The sequence below is a fragment of the Cucurbita pepo genome, chromosome LG01 (assembly GCF_002806865.2).
Source record: "Cucurbita pepo subsp. pepo cultivar mu-cu-16 chromosome LG01, ASM280686v2, whole genome shotgun sequence".
NCBI classification, from domain to species: Eukaryota; Viridiplantae; Streptophyta; class Magnoliopsida; order Cucurbitales; family Cucurbitaceae; genus Cucurbita; species Cucurbita pepo.
In genome coordinates this window covers 17,472,255-17,497,014 of record NC_036638.1, presented here as the reverse complement: position 1 = coordinate 17,497,014, position 24,760 = coordinate 17,472,255, and the positions used below count along the sequence as shown (strand labels likewise).

At 33.7% G+C, this 24,760-nt stretch overlaps 4 protein-coding genes and 2 long non-coding RNA genes across 11 annotated transcripts; 4 read left to right on the top strand and 2 right to left on the bottom strand.

The window, feature by feature from the left end:
- Positions 1-523: 523 nt before the first annotated feature.
- On the bottom strand, positions 524-5,838 carry LOC111787884 (beta-galactosidase 16-like). Its single transcript, XM_023667981.1, has 18 exons — positions 5,513-5,838; positions 4,381-4,476; positions 4,188-4,300; positions 4,050-4,116; positions 3,869-3,961; positions 3,633-3,776; positions 3,463-3,557; positions 3,264-3,372; positions 3,066-3,162; positions 2,880-2,986; positions 2,486-2,647; positions 2,233-2,414; positions 1,853-1,944; positions 1,665-1,774; positions 1,492-1,584; positions 1,287-1,391; positions 858-1,003; positions 524-777 (listed from the first exon to the last, which is right to left on the bottom strand). The coding sequence occupies exons 1-18, from the start codon at positions 5,702-5,704 to the stop codon at positions 660-662; spliced, it is 2,121 nt and encodes a 706-aa protein (XP_023523749.1). The 5' UTR covers positions 5,705-5,838; the 3' UTR covers positions 524-659.
- Positions 5,839-7,512: 1,674 nt separating this feature from the next.
- Positions 7,513-12,853, top strand: LOC111787895. 4 transcript variants are annotated; one of them, XR_002814051.1, is made up of 5 exons: positions 7,513-7,702; positions 7,941-8,032; positions 8,201-8,288; positions 8,366-8,473; positions 12,770-12,853. It is a non-coding gene; the product is annotated as an uncharacterized LOC111787895 (long non-coding RNA). The 4 variants fall into 4 exon arrangements; XR_002814049.1 differs by lacking the exon at positions 12,770-12,853 and adding an exon at positions 12,666-12,721; XR_002814050.1 differs by lacking the exon at positions 12,770-12,853 and having other exon boundaries at positions 8,214-8,288; positions 8,366-8,656.
- Positions 9,401-15,263, bottom strand: LOC111787867 (beta-galactosidase 16-like). 2 transcript variants are annotated; one of them, XM_023667959.1, is made up of 19 exons: positions 15,023-15,263; positions 14,213-14,308; positions 14,022-14,134; positions 13,868-13,934; positions 13,687-13,779; positions 13,450-13,593; positions 13,284-13,378; positions 13,060-13,168; positions 12,874-12,958; positions 12,657-12,775; positions 12,309-12,478; positions 12,061-12,237; positions 11,655-11,746; positions 11,467-11,576; positions 11,298-11,390; positions 11,070-11,174; positions 10,506-10,651; positions 10,089-10,425; positions 9,401-9,994 (listed from the first exon to the last, which is right to left on the bottom strand). In XM_023667959.1, the coding sequence occupies exons 1-19, from the start codon at positions 15,218-15,220 to the stop codon at positions 9,884-9,886; spliced, it is 2,460 nt and encodes an 819-aa protein (XP_023523727.1). In that variant the 5' UTR covers positions 15,221-15,263; the 3' UTR covers positions 9,401-9,883. The 2 variants fall into 2 exon arrangements, with proteins under 2 accessions (XP_023523727.1, XP_023523717.1); XM_023667949.1 differs by having other exon boundaries at positions 12,061-12,242; positions 12,314-12,478.
- LOC111787928 lies at positions 12,869-14,068 on the top strand. The gene is made up of 3 exons (XR_002814061.1): positions 12,869-12,968; positions 13,095-13,207; positions 13,455-14,068. It is a non-coding gene; the product is annotated as an uncharacterized LOC111787928 (long non-coding RNA).
- A 2,052-nt stretch (positions 15,264-17,315) lies between the features above and the next one.
- Positions 17,316-21,547, top strand: LOC111787859 (proteasome subunit beta type-3-A-like). The gene is made up of 8 exons (XM_023667936.1): positions 17,316-17,421; positions 17,607-17,654; positions 17,747-17,928; positions 18,002-18,109; positions 18,602-18,691; positions 18,932-19,016; positions 20,458-20,552; positions 21,254-21,547. Exons 2-8 carry the CDS (start codon positions 17,649-17,651, stop codon positions 21,300-21,302), a joined length of 615 nt encoding a protein of 204 aa, XP_023523704.1. The 5' UTR covers positions 17,316-17,421; positions 17,607-17,648; the 3' UTR covers positions 21,303-21,547.
- An 84-nt stretch (positions 21,548-21,631) lies between these two features.
- LOC111787846 (E3 ubiquitin ligase BIG BROTHER-related-like) lies at positions 21,632-22,945 on the top strand. Of its 2 annotated transcripts, none has more exons than XM_023667924.1 (2): positions 21,632-21,738; positions 22,144-22,943. In XM_023667924.1, the coding sequence occupies exons 1-2, from the start codon at positions 21,685-21,687 to the stop codon at positions 22,720-22,722; spliced, it is 633 nt and encodes a 210-aa protein (XP_023523692.1). In that variant the 5' UTR covers positions 21,632-21,684; the 3' UTR covers positions 22,723-22,943. The 2 variants fall into 2 exon arrangements, with proteins under 2 accessions (XP_023523692.1, XP_023523684.1); XM_023667916.1 differs by having other exon boundaries at positions 21,722-21,738; positions 22,063-22,945.
- The last annotated feature ends 1,815 nt before the right edge of the window (positions 22,946-24,760 follow it).

Here is a 24,760-nt window from a genome sequence, read left to right as displayed (position 1 = left end):
GCCTCATGGGAGGCTCTATGGTGTACTTTATTTTAGGGGAGGATTGTTGGGAAGGAGTGGCACATTGGCTAATTAAGGGAATGATCATGGGTTTATAAGTAAGGAATAGATCTCCATTTGTATGAGGTATTTTGGGGAAACCAAAAGCAAAGCGATGAAAACTTATGTTCAAAGTAGACAATATCATACTGTTGTGGAGATTCGTGATTCCTAACATGGTATCAGAGTCATGTCTTACCATAGTCATGTCAATAGAATCCTTAAATGTCAACAAAGAAGTTGTTAGCTTTAAAGATACAGTTAAAAGTGACTCAAGTGTCGAACAAATTGTATATTTTGTTTGAGGGCTCCTTTCCCAACAATCCTCCCCTCGAATAAAGTACACCATAGAACCTTCCTTGAGACCTATGGAGTCCTCGAACAGCCTCCCCTAAATTGAGGAGTAAATGCTTAAAGTGGACAATATCATACTATTGTGGAGGTATGTAACGTGAATATGATAGAAAAATTTAGCACCAAAAGAGATTAATTTTATAGCGAGATAACTTTGGCTTGAATTAGATTGTTGGACAATTGACATGAACCAATTACTAATGGAAGCATTGCACAATTGTTCCTAGGACTCATAAAAGAAAGAAATTGAGCATGGACCAACAAAGTTAAGTTTTGGTAATGGAAACAGCATCCAGACTAATCCCAACCGGGTTTCCTGTTTCTTCTTCAAAGATAACCAACAGGTTTCCTGTTGGCTTGAGGAAGGAACGTGGCACATGATACCTGGATTGAAACAACAGAAAGAATTGTATTAAGATATGATATAATAGCACCAGATACTAAGGTCTTAATAAACTCTGTACCATTTCTGTGAAGGCTCCCCTTTTCCGGTGAGGAAGGAGACCCAGTACCGGCCAATGCCCCAGCCGTTAACCCAAACTGCACCCTTCCCCATGGAACCAAGGTTCAGGGCGATAGGGTCATCACCCGGAGGTGCATCAAACTGAGTCTGTAAATTGGACAATGAATTTAGAATGACGACAAAGGTCAAGCTGACCACTAGCAGATATTGTCCTCTTTGAATTTTTTCTTTGGGTTTTTCCTTAAACGCGTCTACTAGAGAGAAGTTTCTACACTCTTATGGGTAAGAATGTTTCACTCCTCGAGACCCAGTGTCCTCGGTGACACACGTTTCCCTCTCCAATTGATGTCATTTATTTCATTTCAAAGAGGACGATATCTGCTGATTGTGGACTTGGGCCATTACAAATGATTTATTTATGGGTTTGTACCTTATACCAAGTGAGTGGCTGAGAGGAGTTATCTAACTTACTCCATTGAGTATCATCTGACCCCGAGCCTAAAAATATTTGCGAGTTCTCTCCCGATAGGCCAACCTTTCGACACATTGTTAAAAAAACGGTTAGCTTTAAGTTTATATAATCAGCTTCAAGTTTGTAATTATGTTCGTATTAAGAGATTAGAAAATTCAAGGACCTTGTATCCCCAAGGTTGGGCAGAGTAATCTTTGCCTCCAATTCTCACTGTTCGCAGTCCAAGAACTCTTCTCTCAAGATATGCTCCAGAATCCTTCACATAGAAATTGTTAGAACTCGCTTAGATGGTATAAAATGCATCAAACTATGGAAGGAAATATAAAACATCTGTACCGGTAACCCAACCATCACACTGAGCAACGAGATGTTGTTGGTTCCATGTCTCAATGTAATATTATTATTCAGAGAGAAGTTTGGTTGATTTTTAGCTCCATGGGCAGAGCCTGTAGAACATTAATAGATAAATGCTCAGTAATAAGGTTTCTCCGAGTTTCAACCATAAAAATAAAGACAAGACTAGCCTGCATAAACTCCATTGACGAACGCACGCACAACATGAGCTCGAGAACCCACTTCAAGTGTTTGTTGAGAGTCAGGAGAATCCTGTTGAACCCTGTGATTTCATTGTGCACCATTCATCGCAAATCATTCTATAGGTATTTTAGAAAATTGATTCAGGTATTTTAGGAATAAATTGTTTAGTGTCTCTACTATAAATACCCCTCCAACCTATTAAGGTTTTCATCCCAAAGAAATCCAGAACAAAGTGTAGTAGTATTATACTGAGTGTCTTGTAATCACTTCTAGGTTGTTGTTAATAAAGATTGCGACTGTTTCCTACCAAGAGTTGTCTTTAACAACAGTTTGATTATCAGTGTTAGAATTTTCACTTATAATTTACCTCATGGTGTACCAAAGATAATCTGAGCGATCTTTTGTGGTATTTGTCTGCTCTAATAACATGTTTTCTCTTAACGTGGTTTCATCAAAGCTAGGTATCATTTCCTTGAACTCTTGCCATTTTTCAAATGAATCAAACTTTTGTGCTGCCTTCATTGTTCTTGTATTGTATTGTATGCTTACCTGATAAATAGTATGTCAAGGGTTAAAATTAATAAGGAATAAGAGAAACCAGTTGTTGATTTAAGCCTTACCCTTTTAGTGTTGAATGCCACAGTTTTGCAATCTGGTAAGATGCTGATGGAATTCGAAGGTAACTCGTATGTAACCTTCTGAAACAGAACGCTCACATCCTTAGCTCCCCTATTCACCAAAAAGGCAGCACACTCTCCAGACTCAGTTTTGAACACAAACGCCTGCCAAAAGAGACGGATGAGTAATATGAGATCCCACCTTCCTTATACGGGTATAGAAACTTCTCCCTAACATACACGTTTTAAAAACATTGAGGGAAAGTTTGGAAGGAAGAGGCTGAAGAGGATAATATCTATTAGCAGTGGGCTTGGACAGTTACAAGTAAATAGGTTTATAATTTGCAAGAATAACTTTTAATTGCATGGAATGATCTTATTGACAGAATAAACTTACTTCTTGTCGAATGCCGAGTGAGATGTTAGATTTTGTTCCATAAAGCAAGGGTTTGGTGCATAGCTTGACTGCAGCATGTAATTCCTTAAAATGACTCCATTTTGGTTNAAAAAAAAAAAAAAAAAAAAAAAAAAAAAAAAAAAGTTGTGGTGAACCGTTTCCATGGTATGAGCTAATTATTGAAGATACGGTTTTTACCATATTCGTCCAAAGGGGCTTGATCATAGTAGCCTGTAATCATATATGCAGCGGCCGATCTTCCAAAATTGGTTCCTCCATGATACTGGGAGAAAGTGAACAGTGGTTTTTAGTTTAAAATAAACACATCTTTAAATAAGTTCATAACAACAAATAAAAAATTGAGAGAGAGTTATATCAAAATACCATATAATAATTGACGAAAGCCCCCTTCTTTGCCGCAATGAAAAGGGCTACATGAAATGCAATATCCTCTGCTGATCTTATGTAGGGTTCGCCTCCATAAACTTGATAGCTGTAACCCAACCCTCATAAGAAATTAATATCAATCCAGTTTTCATGGAAAAAGATCGGCAAAATATTTGGATACTAGCACAAGACTTACTAGGTAGTCCAGTTCTCAGTCCAAAGAGATGGCTTATTAGGCGAGTTTGGTCCAGCGAATGTTTCTCCACATTTCAACCCATTGCAGGTATTTATCTACCAATTGAATATTTAAGTAAAATAAAAGCATAAAGGAAAATATAACTCATATGATTATGTTTACGTATATACCACAGAGTCAGGCGCATCGTTTTGCTTGCACATGATCCATGGCACACCAGTCTGAAGGCTAACCGCCATGTTTGCTGCCCATTTAACATAAAGAGGTCCTTCCTCATGAAAGGATGCTTCCACCGTCGAGTATTCATTCTCAATCTGCAACTCCATTGATGAGTTTTCTTAAAGGAGTGACAACAAAAAAGAATTAAAAAAAGGTTCATTGGTGGTGTTGCCCACTGGGTTCGAACCTGTGAAAGTATGATTGGCCCTCCCTGAGAAGCATATAAGCCTTCCGACTTCATCATGTTCACTATCTTCGTGGTGAAGTTTTGCATGCGAAGCTGCCATTAAAGGTGCATGATGACCATGAAAACGTAACAACTTTACATTTTGATATCAATCGTCCAGTAAAGAAAAAGAAAACAATACCTTGAATGGTTCGTTATCAGTTCGATAAACAATTCCCGGAATATCATGCAGCCAAAATGGTAGACCACTGCCATTAGAAAGTTAAGACAAGGACTAAGAAATGGTCATTTTTAAATGAAGCATATCATGTACTCTTACCCATAATTCCATTCTGCCTCAATGAAGGGTCCGATCCTTAAGCAGACATATAATCCTTGTGCTTGTACTTCCTTTAAGAATCTTACTATATCGCGTCCACCACTAAAATCATACTGAAAAAAACAAGATTTTTATTTTTTGGTTTATGTTAAGTCACCTTTTTTACAAATAGTAACTACAGAAATTTAATTACCCTTCCTTGTTCGGGTTCATGTATGTCCCAGAACACGTAGGTTTGTATCACATCTATTCCACCCGCCTTTGCTTTAGCTATCAAAGAAGGCCACATCTGCCATAACAACCAAAAACATCACCTTAATTCAACAAAACCTATTCCTTAAATTTTTTTTTTTTTTTAAACATATTTATTTATTTATTTGTAGCCATTCGATACAATTTTTAATATAAAATTGAAATACTCTTACAATACAGGTAAAACATGTTGTGGGCTTTTCGGGTTCAACAGGCCCATTGGATAATTTTCCCTCTTATTAGGATCCGACTAGGCCCATTGCATAATTTTCTCGGAATAGCCATGTTCCCACGTGAATTCAATTCAACGCGTGCGGGAATCACTTTATTTTTATTCTTTCTTGTTTATTATAAATTTTAAAATACACATTATTATAAGAAAATACATACAATTTTTTTTTAATTCACAATATAAATTTAATATAACAAATTATAACAAATTTATATACGTAATTCATGGATCAAACCAAAATATTTCAATAATAAAAATATAAATATTTAAATATATACTTTTTACTATATTAAAATAATTTCAAAATGACGAGAATGTCATTTTTAGTTCTCTAGACGATATGCTTCCTAGAAATGCAATATTTAAAAACTATAACTACTCTCGATAAATTTATTTGAATTGACTCGTATTAAAACAAAATAAAAATGTCAAAATATTGTATTTTTTATTAAACGAATTTTACTTATGACATAATGAGTAATCATATTCTTGTAGGCACGTAACTCAATCAGTCAAAACACCATTTATGGTAAACAGAAGAAAGATCGAGAGGATCAAACATGAATGATATATGAACGACTATCGCTATCTACTTCACCTAACAACAAACAACTAAGCGCATTTTATTTCCAATTTTGAACTAACCTAACACCTATTTCACTACCATGCGAAATGGATGATCTATAGCAAACAAAAAAACGTCTTCCACCAAAATTTTGAACACAGTGAAAATTTCGCGGTCGTGATTACTCAATTCAAATCTGACAAAAAAAACCAGCATAATCATTACAAATGGTCAAGGACAGATGAAGAAAGAAAGAAAGAAAGAAGTCAAACTCACTTCGGGAGTACTCCGCGGATAGTGAATAGAACCAGAGAAGAGAAGTTTGTGTTCACCATTGATGATCAACGATCTCTCGTCGTAAGTTACGTTGCCACCGCTATGGTTGCCTCCGAGGACGCCGTCTAATAACGCCACTATCAATACCAAAGCCGAAATCCATGGTAATCTAATGACACCTGATTTCGCCATTGATTCTCAAAACAATCTTGCTTTCTTCTCAAGCTTTTCACGGTCAAATATAGCTAACCTTTTTACGACAGTACTAAAAACCAACTTTTCTCTCACCTGAGTGAAGTATGCTAACTCGTCTTTATCCAAGCGAGTTTCATAAATCAATTATGTGTATAGAACAAGACATTTCTCTCGATTATATACCTCGCTTCATTATTAATGGTCAATTACTTTAAATAAATAAAAATAAAAATAAATAAATAAGAAATCTATTGGTTTAAGTCAACTGGATTAATTAACTAATAAAATATTAAACTAATTTCAACTCCTCCCTTCTTTAAAAAAATTAGCAACTAAATATTTAAAATTTTAATTTACGTCTAATTTGATTTATTTGACCTTTTTTATTTTAAAAATGAAGTTTAGTATTATAAAAAAAATATTTATATTTAATATATTAATTATTTTTAAAATAATTTTAAATATACCATTTCCCTATTTATATTTAAAATTTAAAATTTATTAAAGCTAACATAAAAATTTATGAATTAAATTTGTAATTAAAAGAAAATGGTAAATAACTATGGATTAAAGTGAAAATAAGGAAAGTTATCGTGTAATGGCTGAAACTCCTTCCAAACATAAGCTTAACTTCCAAACATTCCGATCATGTGAAATTATTTTTTTCGAATAGTCAACGTAATTAAAAACATATTTAATTAATTTAATTTAACCATAATTACCGAGTTTTAATATTTAAAATTTTTATTCGTTATTCCACGTTCATATAAAATAAAATAATAATTGAATGACATATATGTATGGTAATTTTACTTAGTCAACTCACATTTTTAAATAAGTAGTTTTGGTGAGATATTTTATGCCATAAATATTTTTTATAAAAAGATTAATTTTAAGTTTGTTTGTAATTTTCTTAAAATTAGAGGTCAAATTTGAAAATTACCTAAAATAGATATTATGAAAAAGCATGAAAAAGAAAATATGTATTATTTTAAAATTAATTTTACGTGCATTTAATGAATTTAAAGAAGTCTAATATGAAATTAATAAATATTAAAAACAAACAACATTAAAACTAATATGAAATTAATTAGACTTTTTATATTTGGATATTTTTCTTTATAGTTCTTAAAATAAATTTTTTATTTGTTTTTTTCTTAAATTTAATTCTTTTATTTATTTTTTATTTATTTTTACTTTGATTAATTATTTGCATGTTAATGATATTTAAAAATCATAAGACAAATATTAAAACTTTTGGTTGAATTTTTCAAAAAATTGTCATGTTGATGATGTATTTAATTTTTTTTTTTTTAATAAAAATTGAGAATAGTTGGTAGCTGAGTCTATTTATTTTAAAAATTGCTTTTAAATATTTTAAAAATACTTTTTAATTAAAAAATTGAAAATACTAACAATTTGTTATAGATTATAAAAATTGTTATTTAATATTTAAAAATATTATTAAAATTTTTAAAACAAATTCAGAGTATTTTTTAAATAAATTATTTTTTAACTTAAAAATACTCTAAGCTCTTAAAATGTAAATATAATTTTAAAATAAATTACAAATTTTATTGGTACTTTGTATAATTTAAAATTTAGAAAATGAAAAACTTCCAAAAAAAAAAAGAGAGAATGTTGAGGATTATTGGGAGTGAATCCCTCCAAAGAATGATCATGAGTTTATAATTGAGGAATACTATCTTATCCGGGATCTTTTGTAGAAGCTCAAAGTAAGTTAGGAGAGTTTAAGTTCAAAATGGACAACATCGTAGACTCCTAACATATTATGAGACCCGGAGCATTGTAAGCTAGTAAGCTTTGGAGGTGTATTAGCACTCTCCTCATTTAGGGATGCCCTAAAGTAGATAGGTGGAGAGTCTGATTCGTAACCGAGGAGTAAGGCCCAAGCCATTAATAGAGCTATACTAAACTCCAGTGAATCGCTGGTTCCCGCATTCTTCTTTGCGATTCAACTCTCAATTCTCTCAGGTTTGGATTTCTTCATTCAATCTTCAAAAGTTCAATTCATATCTCTACATGTTTTAGTCCTCTTTGCGATTCATTGATTTTGATTTCGGTATAAACGTCTCCGATCGCTCTGGGCTGACAATTCTCTCTTGTTTTTTTTTGTTCTCATGCCACAAAGATTAAGATTCTCATTCTTTTGGAATTTTTAGCTTGTATGTAGTTCAGACATTGTGGTATTAAATTGTTTTTTTTTTTGTAGATCTTTGAGTATAATGGAAGTGCCGTAGTTGCGATGGTGAGGAAGGATTGTTTTGCCATTACTAGCGATAGTAGGCTTGGAGTTCATCTTCGGTTAGGATTAGATTTGATTGAGTTATTTGAAATAGATTTGATTTAATTATTTGAGATTTAGTAATATCGGAATTGATTGTGTAACGCCAGTTTCATTCTTCAATAGGAGGAGAGATTTCTCCCAATTCTTCTGTTCTTACAAGTTTTCTTTTTCTGTTCCTAACACAGACAATTGCCACAGATTTCCAGAAAATTTATCGACTCATGATTAGCTATTTCTTGGCCTTTCAGGCCTCGGTATCGATGCTCAAACACTGTATGTTCCTGTGGTTGATTCTTTTCCGGTTGGTTTAATTTTCCATTGCTCAACTCCTTCTGCGTTTTGAAATGAAGGTATCAACGGCTTGTCTATCAGCCGAAACTATACCAGCTTCGAGAAGAGAGGGACATGAAACCTGAGACATTTGCTAGCCTTGTCTCAGCACGTCTTTATGAGAAAAGGTTGGACATCGATTAAACTTCTAGTTATCTCTTTTTTCAGCAGTTTTAATCACGCATACTCTCTATTTTTCGCCTAGACTGAAGAACATGGTTGGGAATGAGATTTCTTTAGGATTTGTAGGAGCTTCATTTGTGTGTATATGTTGATTCTTCTACCAATGTGATCCTCTTACGTCGGTGTAATATTGTAAGCTGACTTGATAGAGATGTTGCCTTACACTAAGTTGTTGAGGATTGTTGGGAAGGAGTCCTATATTGGCTAATTAAGGGAATGATCATGAGTTTGTAAGTAAGGAATACATCTCCATTGGTATGGAATCAAAAGCAAAGTCATGAGAGCTTATGCTCAAAGTGGATAATATCATACCATTGTGGAGGTCTATGATTGCTAATATGATATTAGAGCCATGTCTTAAACTTTGTCATGTCAATAGAATCCTCAAATGTCGCACAAAGAAGTTGCGAGCCTCGAAGATATAGTCAAAAGTGACTCAAGTGTTGAATAAATGGTGTAGTTTGTTCGAGGGATCCAAAGAAAGAGTTGAGCCTCGAATAAGGGGAGGCTGTTCGAGGGCACCATAGGCCTCAGGGGAGACTCTATGGTGTACTTTGTTCGAGAGGAGGATTGTTGAGGATTGTTCGGAAGGAGTCCCACATTGGCTAATTAAGGGAATGATCATGGGTTTATAAGTAAGGAATACATCTCCATTGGTATGAGGCCTTGTGGGGAAACCAAAAGCAAAGTCACGCGAGCTTATGATCAAAATGGATAATATCATACCATCGTGGAGATTCATGGTTCCTAACATGGTATTAGAGTCATGCTTTTAACTTAGCCATGTTAACAAAATTCTTAAATGTCAAACAAAGAAGTTGTGAGACTCGAAAGTGTAGTCAAAATTGACTCAAGTGTCGAACAAATGGTGTACTTTGTTCAAGGGCTCCAAAGAAGGAGTCGAGCCTCAACTAAGGGGAGGCTATTCGAGGGCTCCATTAGGTCTTATGGAAAGCTCTATGATGTACTTTGTTAAAGGGAGGATTGTTGAGGATTATTGGGAAACGAGTCTCACATCGACTAATTAAGGAGTTGATCATGAGTTTATAAGTAAATGCTCAAAGTGGATAATATCATACTATTGTGAAGGTATGTGATTTCTAACCTGAATATCGTAAGAAAATCGAGTAGCAAAAAAAAGATTAATTTTCTGATTAGAGAACTGTGCTTGAATTACATTGTTAGATAATTGACATGAACCCATTACTAAATGGAAGCATTGCACAATTGTTCCTAGGACTCATAAAAGAAAGAAATGGGCTGTGGTCATGGAGTTTTTGCTAAAGCTAATGATCTATTTGAAAGTTCTCTTTGGATTATCTTGTCATCTGCTACATGGAAGGCTTCTTCCATCACTAAGTGCATTGAGCATCGACCAACAAAGTTTTGGTGATGTGTGGACATGGATCACCGCCAAACTTATGATTCAAGATTGGAATGGAGCATTTAGCCTTCCCTAGACACAGCTGAAATAACATTAACACACAATTTTCATGTGAGTTATTGTCTTGACTACCTTATATTTAATGAGTGGTGATGAGTTTAAGGAACAAAACTCACCTGCTCTGCAACGGCTCTGGAGCTTGGGGAGTGGCAGGTTCCAGTAGCGTAGCTTTGACAGTCGCCAGAAGGGGTCCCGAAGCTTGCAAATAAGATGCTGGAGATGTTCTTGTTCGTAGGACAGCTTAATCGGACCTTTGGCCTTCTACTACTCGCGCTCTGATTCTTTTCACCCATCCATGAAGCTACTAAGGGGTAATGTGATTCGGACACTTGCCCACATATTTTGGTAATGGAAACAACATCCAGAGTGATCCCTACCGGGTTTCCTGTTTCTTCTTCAAAGATAACCAACCGGTTTCCAGTTGGCTTGAGGAAGGAACGTGGTACATGATACCTGGATTGAAACAACAGAAAGAATTGTATTAAGATATGATATAATAGCACCAGATACTAAGGTCTTAATAAACTGTGTACCATTTCTGTGAAGGCTCCCCTTTTCCGGTGAGGAAGGAGACCCAGTACCGGCCAATGCCCCAGCCGTTAACCCAAACTGCACCCTTCCCCATGAAACCAAGGTTCAGGGCGATAGGGTCATCGCCCGGAGGTGCGTCGAACTGTGTCTGTCAATTAGCAATGAATTTAGAATGATAACAGAGGTGAGTTTTTCAACAATAGAATTCAAGATTGTTGTTGGAGTGTAATGGCCTAAACTTACCACTAGCAGATATTGTCCTCTTTGGACTTTTCCTCAAGGTTTTTAAAACGTGTTTGATAGGGGGAAGTTTTCACACCCTTATAAAGAATGATTCATTCTCCTCTCCAATCGATGTGAGATCTCACAATCCACCCCTTCGAGGCTCAGCATCTTGCTGGCACTTGTTTCCCTCTCTGATTGACGTCGTTCCCTTTTCCAATCGATGTGAGATCTCACAACGCACTCGTTCCCTTCTCTAATTGATGTCGTTCATCTTTCTTAAAAGAGGACAATATTTGCTAGCGGTGAATTTGGGCCGTTACAAATTGTTTAGGGATTAGTACCTTATACCATGTGAGGGGCTGAGAGGATTTATCTAATTTACTCCATTGAGTATCATTTGACCCCGAGCCTGAAAATATTTGCGAGTTCTCTCCTGATAAGCCAACCTTTCGACAGATTGTTTAGAAAAAAACCAACAAAAATATGATAGAAGGTTAGCTTTAAGTTTATATACATCAGATTCAAGTTTGTATTTATTTTCGTATTAGGAGATTAGAAAATTCAAGGACCTTGTATCCCCAAGGTTGCGCAGAGTAATCTTTGCCTCCAATTTTCACACTTAGAAGTCCAAGAACTCTGCTCTCAAGATATGCTCCAGAATCCTTCACATAGAAGCTGTCAGAACTCGCTCAGATGGTATCAATATACATCAAACTAAGGAAGAAAAGATAATCGTACCGGTAACCCGACCATCACACTGAGCAATGAGATGTTGTTGGTTCCATGTCTCAATGTAATATTATTATTTAGGGAGAAGTTTTGTTCGTTTTTAGCTCCATGGGCGGAGCCTGTAAAACATTAATAGATAAATGCTCAGTAATAAGGTTTCTCTGAGTTTCAACCATAAAAATAAGGACAAGACTAGCCTGCATAAACTCCATTGACGAACGCATGCACAACATGAGCTCGAGAACCCACTTCAAGTGTTTGTTGAGAGTCAGGAGAATCATGTTGAAACCTGTAGTTTGATTATGCATCATTCATCACTAGCCCAATAATTGTATGAGCTTATTGTCTATGTATTTTAGAAAAATGATCTAGGTATTTTAGAAATAAAGATACTTAGATTAGATTGATGTTAATAAATACTCCTCCGGCCTAGGTTTTCATCCCAAAAAAAATATAGATCTAAGTGTAGTAGTATTCTACAAAGTGTCTTGTATTCTCCTCTCGATTAGATTGGTGTTAATAAAGTGTGCGAGTGTTTCCCACAAAGAGTTGTGTTCAACAATAGTTTGATTATCAATCGCATAATTTCCACTTATAATGTACCTCATGGTGTACCAAAGATAATCTGAGCTGTCTTTGGTGACATATGTTTGCTCTAATAACTTGCTTTCTCTGAATGTGGTTTCATCAAAGCTAGGTATCAGTTCCTTGAACTCTTGCCATTTTTCAGACGAATCAAACGTTTGTACTGTCTTCATTGTTCTTGTATTGTGTTGTACGCTTATCTGATAAATAGTATTTCAAGGGTTAAAATTAATAAGGAATAAGAGAAACCCGTGGTTGGTTTAAGCCTTACCCTTTTGGTGTTGAAGGCCACAGTTTTACAATCGGGTAAGATGCTAATGGAACTGGAAGGTAACTCGTATGTAACTTCCTGAAACAAAACACTCACATCCTCAGCTCCCCTATTCACCATAAAGGCGGCAGCACACTCTCCAGACTCAGTTTTGAACATAATGGCCTGCCAAAAGGGATGGATGAGTAAATAGTCTATAATTTCCAAGTATTTCAACCTCAACAAGTAATTATTTGCGTTCTTATGTTGTAGTTATTGTAGATACCATTTCTTTTTCATCCTAGATTGTGTTGAACACAATTTTAATTGCATGGAATGATGTTAATTGACAGCATAAACTTACATTTTGTAGTTGGCCCAGCGAGATGTTGGATTTTGTTCCATAAAGCAAGGGCTTGGTGCATAGCTTAACTGCAGCGTGTAATTCTTTAAGATGACTCCATTTTGGTTCCCTAGTTAAACCTGCAGGAAAAAAAATGTGGTGAACAGTTTCCAGCTGATGCAAAAATTCAAATCGTTGAGCTAATTTAATGAAGACACGGTTTTTAAAAATGCCATACCATATTCGTCCAGAGGTGCTTGATCATAGTAGCCTGTAATGACATATTCAGCCGTTGATCTTCCAAAATTGGTTCCTCCATGATACTAGGAGAAAGTGAGTAAGTGGTTTTTGGTTTAAAATAATCACATCTTTAAATAGGTTCATATGAACAAATAAAATATTGAGAGAGATTTATATCAAATACCATATAATAATTGACAAAAGCCCCATTCTTTGCAGCAATGAAAAGGGCTACATGAAATGCAATATTCTCTGCTGATCTTATGTACGGTTCGTCTCCATAAACTTGATAGCTGCAACCGAACACTCGTAAGAAACTAATATCAATCCAGGTAAACCACATTTTTCCTCTTTCATGGTTTTCATGATATGCAAAATATTTGGATACAATGCAAGCGTAAGACTTACTTGCTAGTCCAGTTCTCAGTCCAAATAGATGGCTTATTAGGCGAGTTTGGTCCAACGAATGTTTCTCCACATTCTAGCCCATTGCATGCATTTATCTACCAATTGAATATTTAAGTAAAATAGAAACATAAAAGAAAATATAACTCATATGATTATGTTTACGTACCACAGGGTCAGGTGCATCGTCTTGCTTGCACATGGTCCATGGCACACCAGTCTGAAGGCTAACCGCCATGTTTGCTGCCCATTTAACATAAGGAGGTCCTTTCTCATGAAAGGATGCCTCCACCATCGAGTATTCATTCTCAATCTGCAACTCCATTGACGAGTTTTCTTAAAGGAGTGAAAGTATAAAGGAGTTAAAGAAGGAGGTCCATTGGTGGTGTTGCCCACTGGCTCAAACCTGTGAAAGTATAATTGGCCCTCCCTGTGAAGCATATAAGCCTTCCGACTTCATCATGTTCACTATCTTCGTGGTGAAGTTTTGCATGTGAAGCTGCCATTAAAGGTGCATGATGACCATGAAAACGTAACAGCATTACATTTTGATACCAATATTCCGGTAAAGAAGAAGAAAACAATACCTTGAATGGTTCGTTATCAGATCGATAAACAATTCCCGGAATATCATGTAGCCAAAATGGTAGACCACTGCATCAGAAAGTTGAGACAAGGACTAAGAAATGGTCATTTTTAAAGGGATGTAAAGTTATAAAGGAATGTTCCATGTGTTCTTACCCGTAACTCCATTCCGCTTCAATGAAGGGTCCAATTCTTAGGCAAGCGTATAATCCTTGTGCTTGTACTTCCTTTAAGAATTTTACAATATCGCGTCCACCGCTAAAATCATACTGGACAAACAAGATTTTTCTTTTTTGTTTATGTTATGTCACCTTTTTGACAAATAGAAACTATAGAAATTTAGTTACCGTTCCTTGTTGGGGTTCATGAATGTTCCAGAACACGTAGGTTTGTATCACATCTATTCCACCAGCCTTTGCTTTGGCTATCAAAGATGGCCACGTCTACGTAACAACCAAAAGTGTCACCTTAATTCAACAAAAAAATAATTCCCTAAATTAAAAAAAAAAAAAAATCATACCTTTTAGCAGACATGTTCCCGCGCATGAATCACTTTATTTTTATTCTTTATTTGGTTTTGTTCATTATATTTAATATAAATTTTAAAATACACATCTTCAAGCTCAATTTTAGACCCATTTGCTATTACGTAATTTATAGATCAAACCAAAATATTTCAATAAAAAAAAAACAAGTATAAAAAAATTAAATCATATTCAAATTATATTAAAATAATTAGATGCTTTTCATATTTAAAAATTATAACTAAATTGTATAAATTTATTTGAATTGATTAAATAATGCCAGAACCAGTAATTATATCCCTAGTTGGCAGGAAACTTAATTAGTCACTAAAAAATAGAAGAAATATCGAGAAAATGTAAATTCGCAAACGAACAAACATGAATGTTTGATGAACCAATACGACTATCTACTTCACTTAACAATAAACAACTAAACGCATTTTATTTCCAATTTCGAACTAACATAACACCCATTTCACTATAATGCCACATGGATGATCGATAGGAAACAAAAAAACGTTTTCCACCAAAATTTTAAAAACAGTGAAAGTTCATCCGTTTTTATTATTCAATTCAAATCAGAAACAAAAACAAAAGGACGAATGAAGAAAGAAAGAAAGAAATCAAACTCACTTCGGGAGTACTACGCGGATAGTGAATAGAACCAGAGAAGAGAAGTTTGTGTTCGCCATTGATAATCAACGATCTTCCGTCATAAGTCACGTTGCTACCGTTGTGGTGACCTCCGAGAATGCCGTCGAATAACGCTGCCATCAATACCAAAGCTGAAATCCACCGTAATCTAACTACGTGGTACTCTGTTTTCGCCATTGATTCTCAAAACCACCTTTGTTCTCAGACTTTTCACTGCTGTTTTTTTATGTCAGCACCTAACAAGGTATTTTTCTTCCTTATATATAGAGCTTCATAATTAACTGTTAATTACCTTAAAAAAAATAAAATAAAAATAAAAATAAAAAGACATAAAAGAAATTGACCTATTTGAGTCCAACTGAAATTAATTAACTAATAAAATATTATATTAAATGCAACTTTACCTCTCCCTTTTAAAAGATAGCTACTAAATATTTAAAATTTTAATTTATATCTATTTTTTTTATTATTTATTGAATCATCACTTTTTTATTTTAAAAAGAAGTTTAGTATTATAAAAAAAATAATTTATATTTAAAATTTGAATATATCATACCACTTAAAATTACAAAATTTATTACAAATTTATGGACTAAAATTGTAATTAAAACAAAAACGGGGAGTAAATATATATTAATAACGAAAAGAAAAGTGAAAATAAGTAAAGTTATCAAGTATGATGGTTAAAACGTCTGTTGAGTCACGTGAGAGAGATAAGCCGACTCCCAAACATTCACACACCTGAGACTATTTCCTCGAATAATTAATTTTTTAAAATATGTTTAATTTAATAAATAATTTTTTTAGTTAGTTTTTAAAAATTAAAATTTCCATTTAATTATTTCCAAAATTAAATAGGAAGGAAAATTGATTTATACTTAAATTATTATTTTATTAAGATATTTAGATTTGTTTACCTATGTATAAATGCTAGTCTATAAATTTAAATATGTAAATAAAAATAATAATTGAATTACATTATCATAAAGATAAATTTGATAATTTTATTTATTTATTTATAATCTGAAGATATATATGGTAATTGTTTTTATTTTTTTATTGTCAATGATGGCATGGCTTTTTGCTGTAAAAATTGCTGCCAAATTACCAAATCAACCCCATCTGAATTAAATTCAAATTTTCAGCTTAAATTTTTAAATAAGGAATTATGGTGAGATATTTTTCATGCCATAAATATTTGGAAATTTATATTTTTTATAAAATAATAAAAAAAAATTATTTCAATTATTGTTGAGTTTTGTTAATTTTGGTATCTTAATAAATATTTACTATAAAAATAAATATTTTTACAAAACTTGTCGAGGCAATTTTGAATTTGTTTGTAATTTTCTTAAAATTAGAGTTAAACGTCAAAATTACCTAAAGTAACTTTTATGAAAAATTAGGAAGAAGACAATATGCATTAATTTTTTTTTTCTTACATCGATTTAAATATTTACTTTAAATTTGAAAGATTAAAAACAAACCACATTAAAATTAGTTAAGATTTGCGGTAAAAAAAAAAATTAATTTGAACATAATTTATCATAACTATATTAACCATCGTCTATCATGTTTTTCTAAATTGTCCAAGACCCTTTTATAAATTATCACGTTAATCGTCTATTATATATTTATCGTTATTTGAACTAATAATAAAAATTGAAAATTAAAAATATTATGTAACCGACTTTATTACTAGGGTTAGGATATGCAAACACGTGGCTATCGAAAAAGCACCGGAGCACGTGTTTGACATCGATGACCGTGGAGTTCATCTATTTCAGGAGGTCGTGTCCTCACGTTGCAAAAAATTGCTGTCAAAAAAATATATTAATATTATTTGCCAAATCAATATAATATAATTACGAAATTAAACTGCCACGTCATTTTTTCATTTATTTTAAAAAATTAAATAACATATGTATATTACTTATCATTGGGTAGCCCAAATTTTTCAGGCCCAACAAAAGTGCAGCCCACTTTCACACACTGAGGCCATTGGTTGATATTTATATTTGTTTTTAAAATACTTTTTTTTTTAAAATATTTCAATAATACTATTTTTAACTTAAAAATAAAAGATAAAAAAAATACTTTGGATGATATATTTTTTTTTTTTTTTTTTTTTTTCTTTTTTGTTAATATTCTTAAATTTTTATTGATTTTTTTAAAAAAAATTAAAAAATATTCTAAGCTTTTAAAATGTAAATATAATATTTATTTGGTATTTTGTATAATTTAAAATTTAGAAAATGATTAAGAAAGGGGGAGAAGGGGTTGGAGTGAGGCCCAAGCCATTAATAGAGCTATACTAAAATCCACTGAGTCGCTGCTTCCCGCATTTCTCTTTGCGATTCAACTCTCTCTTCTCTCAGGTTTCGAATTCTTCCTTCAATCTTCACAACTTCAATTCATATCTCTACATGTTTTAGTTTAGATTAGGGTTTTTGGAACGGGTTTGCGTTTCATTGATTTTGATTTCGGTACAAACATGTCCGATTGCTCTGGGCTGACAATTCTCTCCTTTTTTTTACTTTTTTTTTGTTCTTGTGTCGCAAAGATTTTCGTACTTTGTTCCGGGGAAGCTTGAGTAGCGGACCTGATGTCGGTGCGTTTCTCTTCATTAGCATTATTGCCATTCTTTTGGAAGTTTTAGCTTGTATGTAGTTCAGACATTGTGGTATTAAATTGTTTTTGTAGATCTTTGAGTATAATGGAAGTGCCGTAGTTGCGATGGTGGGGAAGAATTGTTTTGCCATTGCTAGCGATCGTAGGTTTGGAGTTCAGCTTCAGACAATTGCCACGGATTTCCAGAAAATTTACCGGATTCATGATAAGCTATTTCTTGGCCTTTCGGGCCTTGGTACCGATGCTCAGACACTGTATGTTCCTGTGGTTGGTTCTTTTCCGTTTGGTTTAATTTTCCATTGCTTAACTCCTGCGTTTGAAATGAAGGTATCAACGACTTGTCTATCAGCACAAACTATACCAGCTTCGAGAAGAGAGGGACATGAAACCTGAGACATTTGCTAGCCTTGTCTCAGCTCGTCTTTATGAGAAAAGGTTGGACATCGATTGAACTTCTAGTTATCTCTTTTTCAGCAGTTTTAATCACGCATACTCTATTTTTCGCTGTATACTGAAGAACATGGTTGGGAATGAGATTTCTATAGGATTTGTCCGAGCTTCATTTGTATGTATATGTTGATTCTTCTACCAGTGTGATCCTCATGTTGATGTAATATTGTCAGCTGACTTGATAGAGATGTTGCCTTGCACTAAGCGTCACTCCAGAGTTTATGATGTCAACCTTCAATGCATAGTACAGATATGTCAAAGCGTGTTTATAGAATTGGTGTATGTTAAATTGACTGGCAAGATGTTTTATACGAATTTGGAAATAGGATTACAAGTTGGCTTGATGGATATAGTTGAAAATGTGGATAAACTTATGAACAATATTGAAAAGCGCATACAAGAAAGATGAATTTACTATTATTGTTTGGCCTTTTTAGGTCAGATTAGAAACTCATATATCAATTTTCTCATTCGTAGATTTGGTCCATACTTCTGCCAGCCTGTAATTGCTGGATTGAGTGATGAAGACAAACCCTTCATTTGCACAATGGATTGCATTGGAGCCAAGTGAGTACTCTCCTTTTTTTTTCTTTGTCTAGGTCACAACTTTTTTATTTTCTTTGGTTGGACTTTAAGCTTAAATTAGTTATATGGGTATCTTCCTGTTGTTTGATTATAAAAATGTGCATCAGACTTGATGTTGCAGTCTCTGCAACGCATTGTAATGAAATATTATTTTTGGGATAAGCTTTTCTAGGTTTAGGATTATCTAATGTAAAACTAATACATCAAATTCACTGTTCCCAGAGAGCTTGCTAAGGATTTTGTTGTTTCTGGCACTGCATCAGAGTCCCTTTATGGTGCGTGTGAGGCAATGTTTAAACCTGACATGGTATGTTGGTATAATCCATTTACATATGCTCTGTATCCATCATTGGGATTCTAATTTGCTTTGAACTGAGGAAGAAATATATGTAAGTTGCTTGTTTGCTTTGCGATTTAGCAATGTAGCCTGTCCATTGGTGTTGGTGGTTTGATTCAGGTCAATTTTTCGACCAAATGGATACTGACAGTTGAGTGTAAGATATCCAAAGTAACTAAGTTGCTGATAGAATGTAAGCTTGTGTTGCAAGTAGATCTATCTTTTATAGGCATTACCATTGACCGCCCCATACCCCAAGGTAAACAATACTTTAGGAAGAGCACCTATCACATTGGCTTTGGCATAAGAATGAAGAATAAATGAAAATATATACCCAGAATTGAAATCATAGAAGAAAAAGGATTAAGCATATGCCCATAAAAGGAAGAGAAATTAGTGCATGGGTATGAAAGAGGAGAGAGTAGAAAAATAAAATAAAATAAAAAAGATAAGGACTCGAATCAACTTACACCATTACCTTAGACACTGGAAGAACAAATTAGGTACGGTAAAAATGTGACTTCCAGTTGGAGATGTTAAACCAGAGTGTCATTGAACAAAGGGTCCAACAACTCTCATGGATTGAATCATTGGTCATTGTACATATAGAAGATGAAAAATTAAGAGAATTGTCTGGCTATAGAACTACTTAATGGACTGTGATGAACATATGAAGTGCAAAAATTTGACTCACGAAAAGAAATTGAGGAGGAAGATAAGAGAGAGGAGAATGAGAGTGAGATACTGAGGGGTGGGGCGTCTGCTATTGAGGTTTCTGGAAAGGAGATGGCTAACTTAATGATGTCTCGGAATAAGAGTGGTTGAAGGTTAAGACATGTATATAGAAGTGGCAGTGGGCAGTTTATAATCAGTTGGTCAGATTGGTAGAGTAAAATATATTGAAAACTGAAACCAACCAACTCGTGTTATTTTCTTAGGGCATGTTTGGGAATGATTTTGACTGATATGTTATTTTCTTATGCCATGTTTGGGTGTGGTTTTGGAAAATTACTTCCAAACATGCCATGAAATTGGAAAAGCCGAAATTAAGTTAACCAACATACCTATGAAACGAATGTGTACCAGCTTTGGTTTCAGTCTGTTTCCTTTATTTATTGGGTTTGACTTGCACCCTTAATCATTCAGTTGTGAGGAATTGGTCGAGCTTTTTGAAAGACAATCCAGCAGTCTTGCTGTTTCGGATTTAACTTCCCCATATCTTGTTAGAATGGAAGGCACTGTAGTTTCTTTCATTTGATTATGCCAAGAGCTGAGCATGATGTTCAAATTTGTTGTCTTGATAGATAGTGGAAAATATTCTTTGTGGGGATAACAATTCCCGTCATAATTCTTTTGTGGGAATGTTCTAACTTTATAATTAACTCTGTCAATTCAAATTTGTATTGGCCAGGAACCAGAGGAATTATTTGAAACCATCTCTCAAGCGCTGCTGTCTTCTGTGGATCGGGACTGTTTGAGTGGATGGGGAGGGCATGTCTATGTTGTGTAAGCCACACGTTCTTGATTCTTGTTTAATCGTTGAGATATCTTCTGGATCGTTTATTGGGTTCTTTCTGTTAAAAAAAGAAAAAAAAAGAAAAGTGGTTTGTTTATTGTTGTTAATTGTGATTATTCTGGTAGATTTTGCTTTTTTGAATATTTTGCATATCACCTGGGATAAAATGATAATATTTGTAATAGAATATTACTTTTTCTTGAAAAAAAGAAAATTACAGCCTCGTCGTTTCTTATCCTAAAAATAACAATAATATTTGTAACAGTACTTGTTATGAGGCATTTTTGTTTAAAATTGTGCAATTTATTAACTGTGTTTGAGATATACATTATTTAGTCTCCTCTTTACATTTCCAATCTATATGATCCGTTGAGTGTAATTTTCAAATTGCACCCCTGTTGGTTTATGCTCTATCGTCTTTTGTTTTCTCTAGTCAATAATTTAAACCATTATGGGGCATCCAAAAATAACAATAAGAGTATTTTTCCAAAAAACATTAAACCATTATGTATGCCCCTGACAAACATTCCAAAAGTATCCTTTTGTATAATGCAGAATGGGTTTTTTCTTTCATTTCTACCTAATCCATTTTTTCCTTTTTGCCTTTTACCTTTCTTATTTCTGTCGACCTTTTCCTGTCGTCCATTATATATTTGTGATTGAAATTATCCTATAATGTGTCTTTTTGCAGTACGCCAACTGAAGTAAAAGAGCGAATCTTGAAGGGACGAATGGATTGATCCTTCTTCCGATGTATGAAAGGTGACGTGTTTCGTGATTACTTCGTATTAGACTGCAGCCCAGGGATGGAGTACGCGAGTGAAATGCAAAAAACTTTCATGTTGGGCTGAAACTTGTACTCTGCTCTATATATTTGTCATGGGAATTGGCTTTATCTAGAACTGTCCACGTGAAACAAGGTTTATTAAGCAAAATCTGCTTTGGTTCCAAACTTGATTAATTTATATTCCAATTTTTCTATTTACTCTTTAATGGTAACTTAGCTTGTGCACATCTTTTACTGATCCAATTGCTTTATATTTTGCAACAACTTGTAGCCACAGTATATTCTTCCTTGTCAAAACATCCATACATTGGGTCAGTTCTCGAGCGGCCTCCGGTATGGACAAAGGTTGTCAGCAAAGAGAGGCCGTCGTGGAACCATGGAGAGGCAAGGTAAGAACTGGCTAGAATTTTGATATCTGAAATGTAGGATGGAGGTATAAAATAATGTTACTTGAGATATACAACTTTACTTTCCTTTCCTTTGCACAAAACCTGCCTTCTCTGCAAAGAAAACTAAGAACTCCTGTACTCTAAAGATTGATGGAGGGCTTGATAGGTTGAGGAACTAGAACAAGGTGGGAATCTAGAATATAGAAATGTCCATTAGAGTTGGTTTCCAGTTGCCTTCTATGAAAGTTGTCTCTCAATCAAGAAACCAGCAAAAAGTGCAACTTCATAAACCCTAAGCTATGGCTCGTGTTGCACTGCTCTCAGAGATTTTGATCATTTGTTGTAATGGAAGAGCAAGAGGATAAGCAACTCCCTCAAAGGATTTCTCGTGCTTATGTGGAACAGGTGAACACGGATTTTATTATGGCCTTGGCAATGCAGCAGCAGGAGCATGAGAGGAACTACACGATGCTCGAGACCATCGAAAGTGATAGCGAAGAAGATGAACGTTCAGATTCCAACAGCAGCAATGGTCTCGACCACACCAATGACTCCTTCCAAAGCCAAGAACTTCATTCCCCGTGGGGTTTTCTTGCAGACGACGAGGAGGAGACTACGGATGATAATGAATATATGGACGAAGACGAAGAGGAAGAAGATATCGAGGAGTTTGATTTGGATGAGCTAAGCTATGAAGAGTTGATTGCATTAGGGGAATTCATTGGAGAAGAAAAGAGGGGACTACCGATTAACGAAATACCTTCGTGCTTGCACTCGAGCAAGTTTCAAACCATCGAAAACAAAAGCGGTATAGATCGGTGTGTGATTTGCCAAGTTGAATATGAAGATAGTGAAGAATTGGCTGCCCTTCCTTGTGAGCATCCTTACCATTCAGAATGTATAAGCAATTGGCTTCAAATCAAAAGGGTTTGTCCAATATGTGGCACAGAAGTTTCATCCCCCAAGCCTTCTAAAAATGCTTAATATCTTCATGATTTGTTCATTTAATTGAAAGGAATCTGAAGAATATCAAGAACTTCGCAAAGGAAACAGGAAGATTTATTTCTTCATATTCATATACTTTTTAATGTCAATACCTCATCCTAAAGGAACCCTCTTTAGCTTTAATTATATTCCAAATTGTTTTCATTACCATTATTGTGACTAATTGATAGTATTATATCGAATCTCCATCCCATTTTATGTATATATAATCTTCTAGCAAAGAACCTCCAAATCTCTCCTCAAATAGTCTATTTGACAAAATTTAACCACAAATCACATATGAATACTTTTCCAAGGCTCGTCACAAAATCTAAGCCGTACCTTCGATGCTACTTGCTAGAAACAATAATTAAACATTTTCGCAATTTACACTACTATACACACATGATTTCGTAATTTTACCATTTGTCTTACTTAAAAATCTTCGAAACAATAAGAATACCATCCTGTTCCACTAACGTTAGAGCTAGAACTTTATGCGCATCCCGAACATTGCGCTGAAAAGTAGCACCACGTGGGAAATTTAATGCAAAGAAGATAAACCAATCCTCAATGAAGAATGGTAGACATGGGGTATGGACCAATTGGACAAGAAATTGAGTGTTTGACGGCACCTAAGAAAAGTTAAAAGGATCCACAATTTTGGAGCTCAGTTTGAAATTATAGAAATGTGTTACAATTCACTTGGACAAAATAAATAAATAAATAAATAAAGACAAGACATGGGCTGTCTGCTCTGGACACCACTTGAAGTTGACAAAGACAGTAATTTTGCAGCCAAGTTTGAGGTTTTCCCATTTCTTTTTATTAATTTATTTCAATTTAATTCTTTGGTTTTAATATTTATAATATGCCACATTATTCTTGTTGTAATTCCTTTTTAAATTTAATTTTTTTTTTATTTACTTAATGTCATAATATTATCAACTTGTCTACTATACGAATTTTAGTGTAATTAAATGCAATGTGACAAATTAGGACTAAATGGTTAAATTTGTCACATCTTTGATAAAATTTATTCAAATTATTTCAAGAAACTTTGGGTTCAAATATTATGGGATATATATAATTTTGAAAAATAAATAATTTTGAAACTAAACTTTGTTTTAATAATAAAATAAGCGTGTGGGAAAATAGTGCCAATATTTATGAAATAATATTTACATGCTTTTGTCTTTTGTGTCCTTTTCTTCTCATGCTTATCCCTACCATTTACCAAACTCTCCCTCCTTAGAAGGCAATATGTGAGGTGTCTACTGGACCGAACAGAAACGAGGAAGGCTGTTCTTGTCTTTTTCCCCTAATTTTCCAAATCGACAAAATCTAGGATTCAATTGAAGATTTTTTTTTTCTTTTTCTTTTTACTCTTTTAATTTTTAAATATCTATTTTAATTCATCAACTTTCATATTTATCTTATTTTAATCTAAAAAAATTAAACTTTTAGCCTAAAATACATATTTGAACCCGCAACTTAATTTATTAAAAAAAAATGACTTAGTATATAAACAAATACAAAAATTTTAAACACATATATAGAGTAAATGGATAATAATTTAAATGTCATACTATATATATATATCCATTAAGGTATTTTAGAGTCAAACTTGCAAAAGAAAATTATTATTTCTTGTCCCATAAATAAATAAATATGTATATATTAATAAAATTAGGTTAGGATTCTAAGTTCTTCTAGAATGGGGTGACTACCACTAAAATTCATAATTATTCTTTCACCCCAATAAATCAAATTAAACATATTAAAAAAATGAAAAAAAAATCTTAATGCATATAGTCCCATCAATATTATACGTGTGACACGTGTAATTTAGAGCTAAAATATATAAATATTTATGTGGTATATAGGTTTTTTAATCCTAAATTATAAATTTTTCCTATTTTAAATTAATTAAATCTATAGTTTAAACTTTAAATTATTACTGTGAGATAAATATTATTTTGTAAAAAATAACCTTCAACTTAAAAGAACACAAATAATTATATACACTTTGACAATG

What these genes read in the sequence shown, in the direction of transcription:
- LOC111787859 (XM_023667936.1), top strand. An exon ending in CAATGTTTAAACCTGACATG is followed by an intron (nt 19,017 to 20,457) that starts GTATGTTGGTAT and finishes TGTATTGGCCAG; the next exon opens with GAACCAGAGGAATTATTTGA. An exon ending in GGAGGGCATGTCTATGTTGT is followed by an intron (nt 20,553 to 21,253) that starts GTAAGCCACACG and finishes GTCTTTTTGCAG; the next exon opens with TACGCCAACTGAAGTAAAAG.
- LOC111787884 (XM_023667981.1), bottom strand. Translation starts at nt 5,704, where the DNA reads ATGGCGAAATCAGGTGTCATTAGATTACCATGGATTTCGGCTTTGGTA. An exon ending in TGGCATTCAACACTAAAAGG is followed by an intron (nt 2,415 to 2,485) that starts GTAAGGCTTAAA and finishes ACTATTTATCAG; the next exon opens with GTAAGCATACAATACAATAC. An exon ending in CGTCAATGGAGTTTATGCAG is followed by an intron (nt 1,775 to 1,852) that starts GCTAGTCTTGTC and finishes AATGTTCTACAG; the next exon opens with GCTCTGCCCATGGAGCTAAA.
- LOC111787867 (XM_023667959.1), bottom strand. Translation starts at nt 15,220, where the DNA reads ATGGCGAAAACAGAGTACCACGTAGTTAGATTACGGTGGATTTCAGCT. An exon ending in ATGAACCCCAACAAGGAACG is followed by an intron (nt 14,135 to 14,212) that starts GTAACTAAATTT and finishes TTGTTTGTCCAG; the next exon opens with TATGATTTTAGCGGTGGACG. An exon ending in CGCTGGGCCAACTACAAAAT is followed by an intron (nt 12,479 to 12,656) that starts GTAAGTTTATGC and finishes CCCTTTTGGCAG; the next exon opens with GCCATTATGTTCAAAACTGA.
- LOC111787846 (XM_023667916.1), top strand. Translation starts at nt 22,084, where the DNA reads ATGGAAGAGCAAGAGGATAAGCAACTCCCTCAAAGGATTTCTCGTGCT.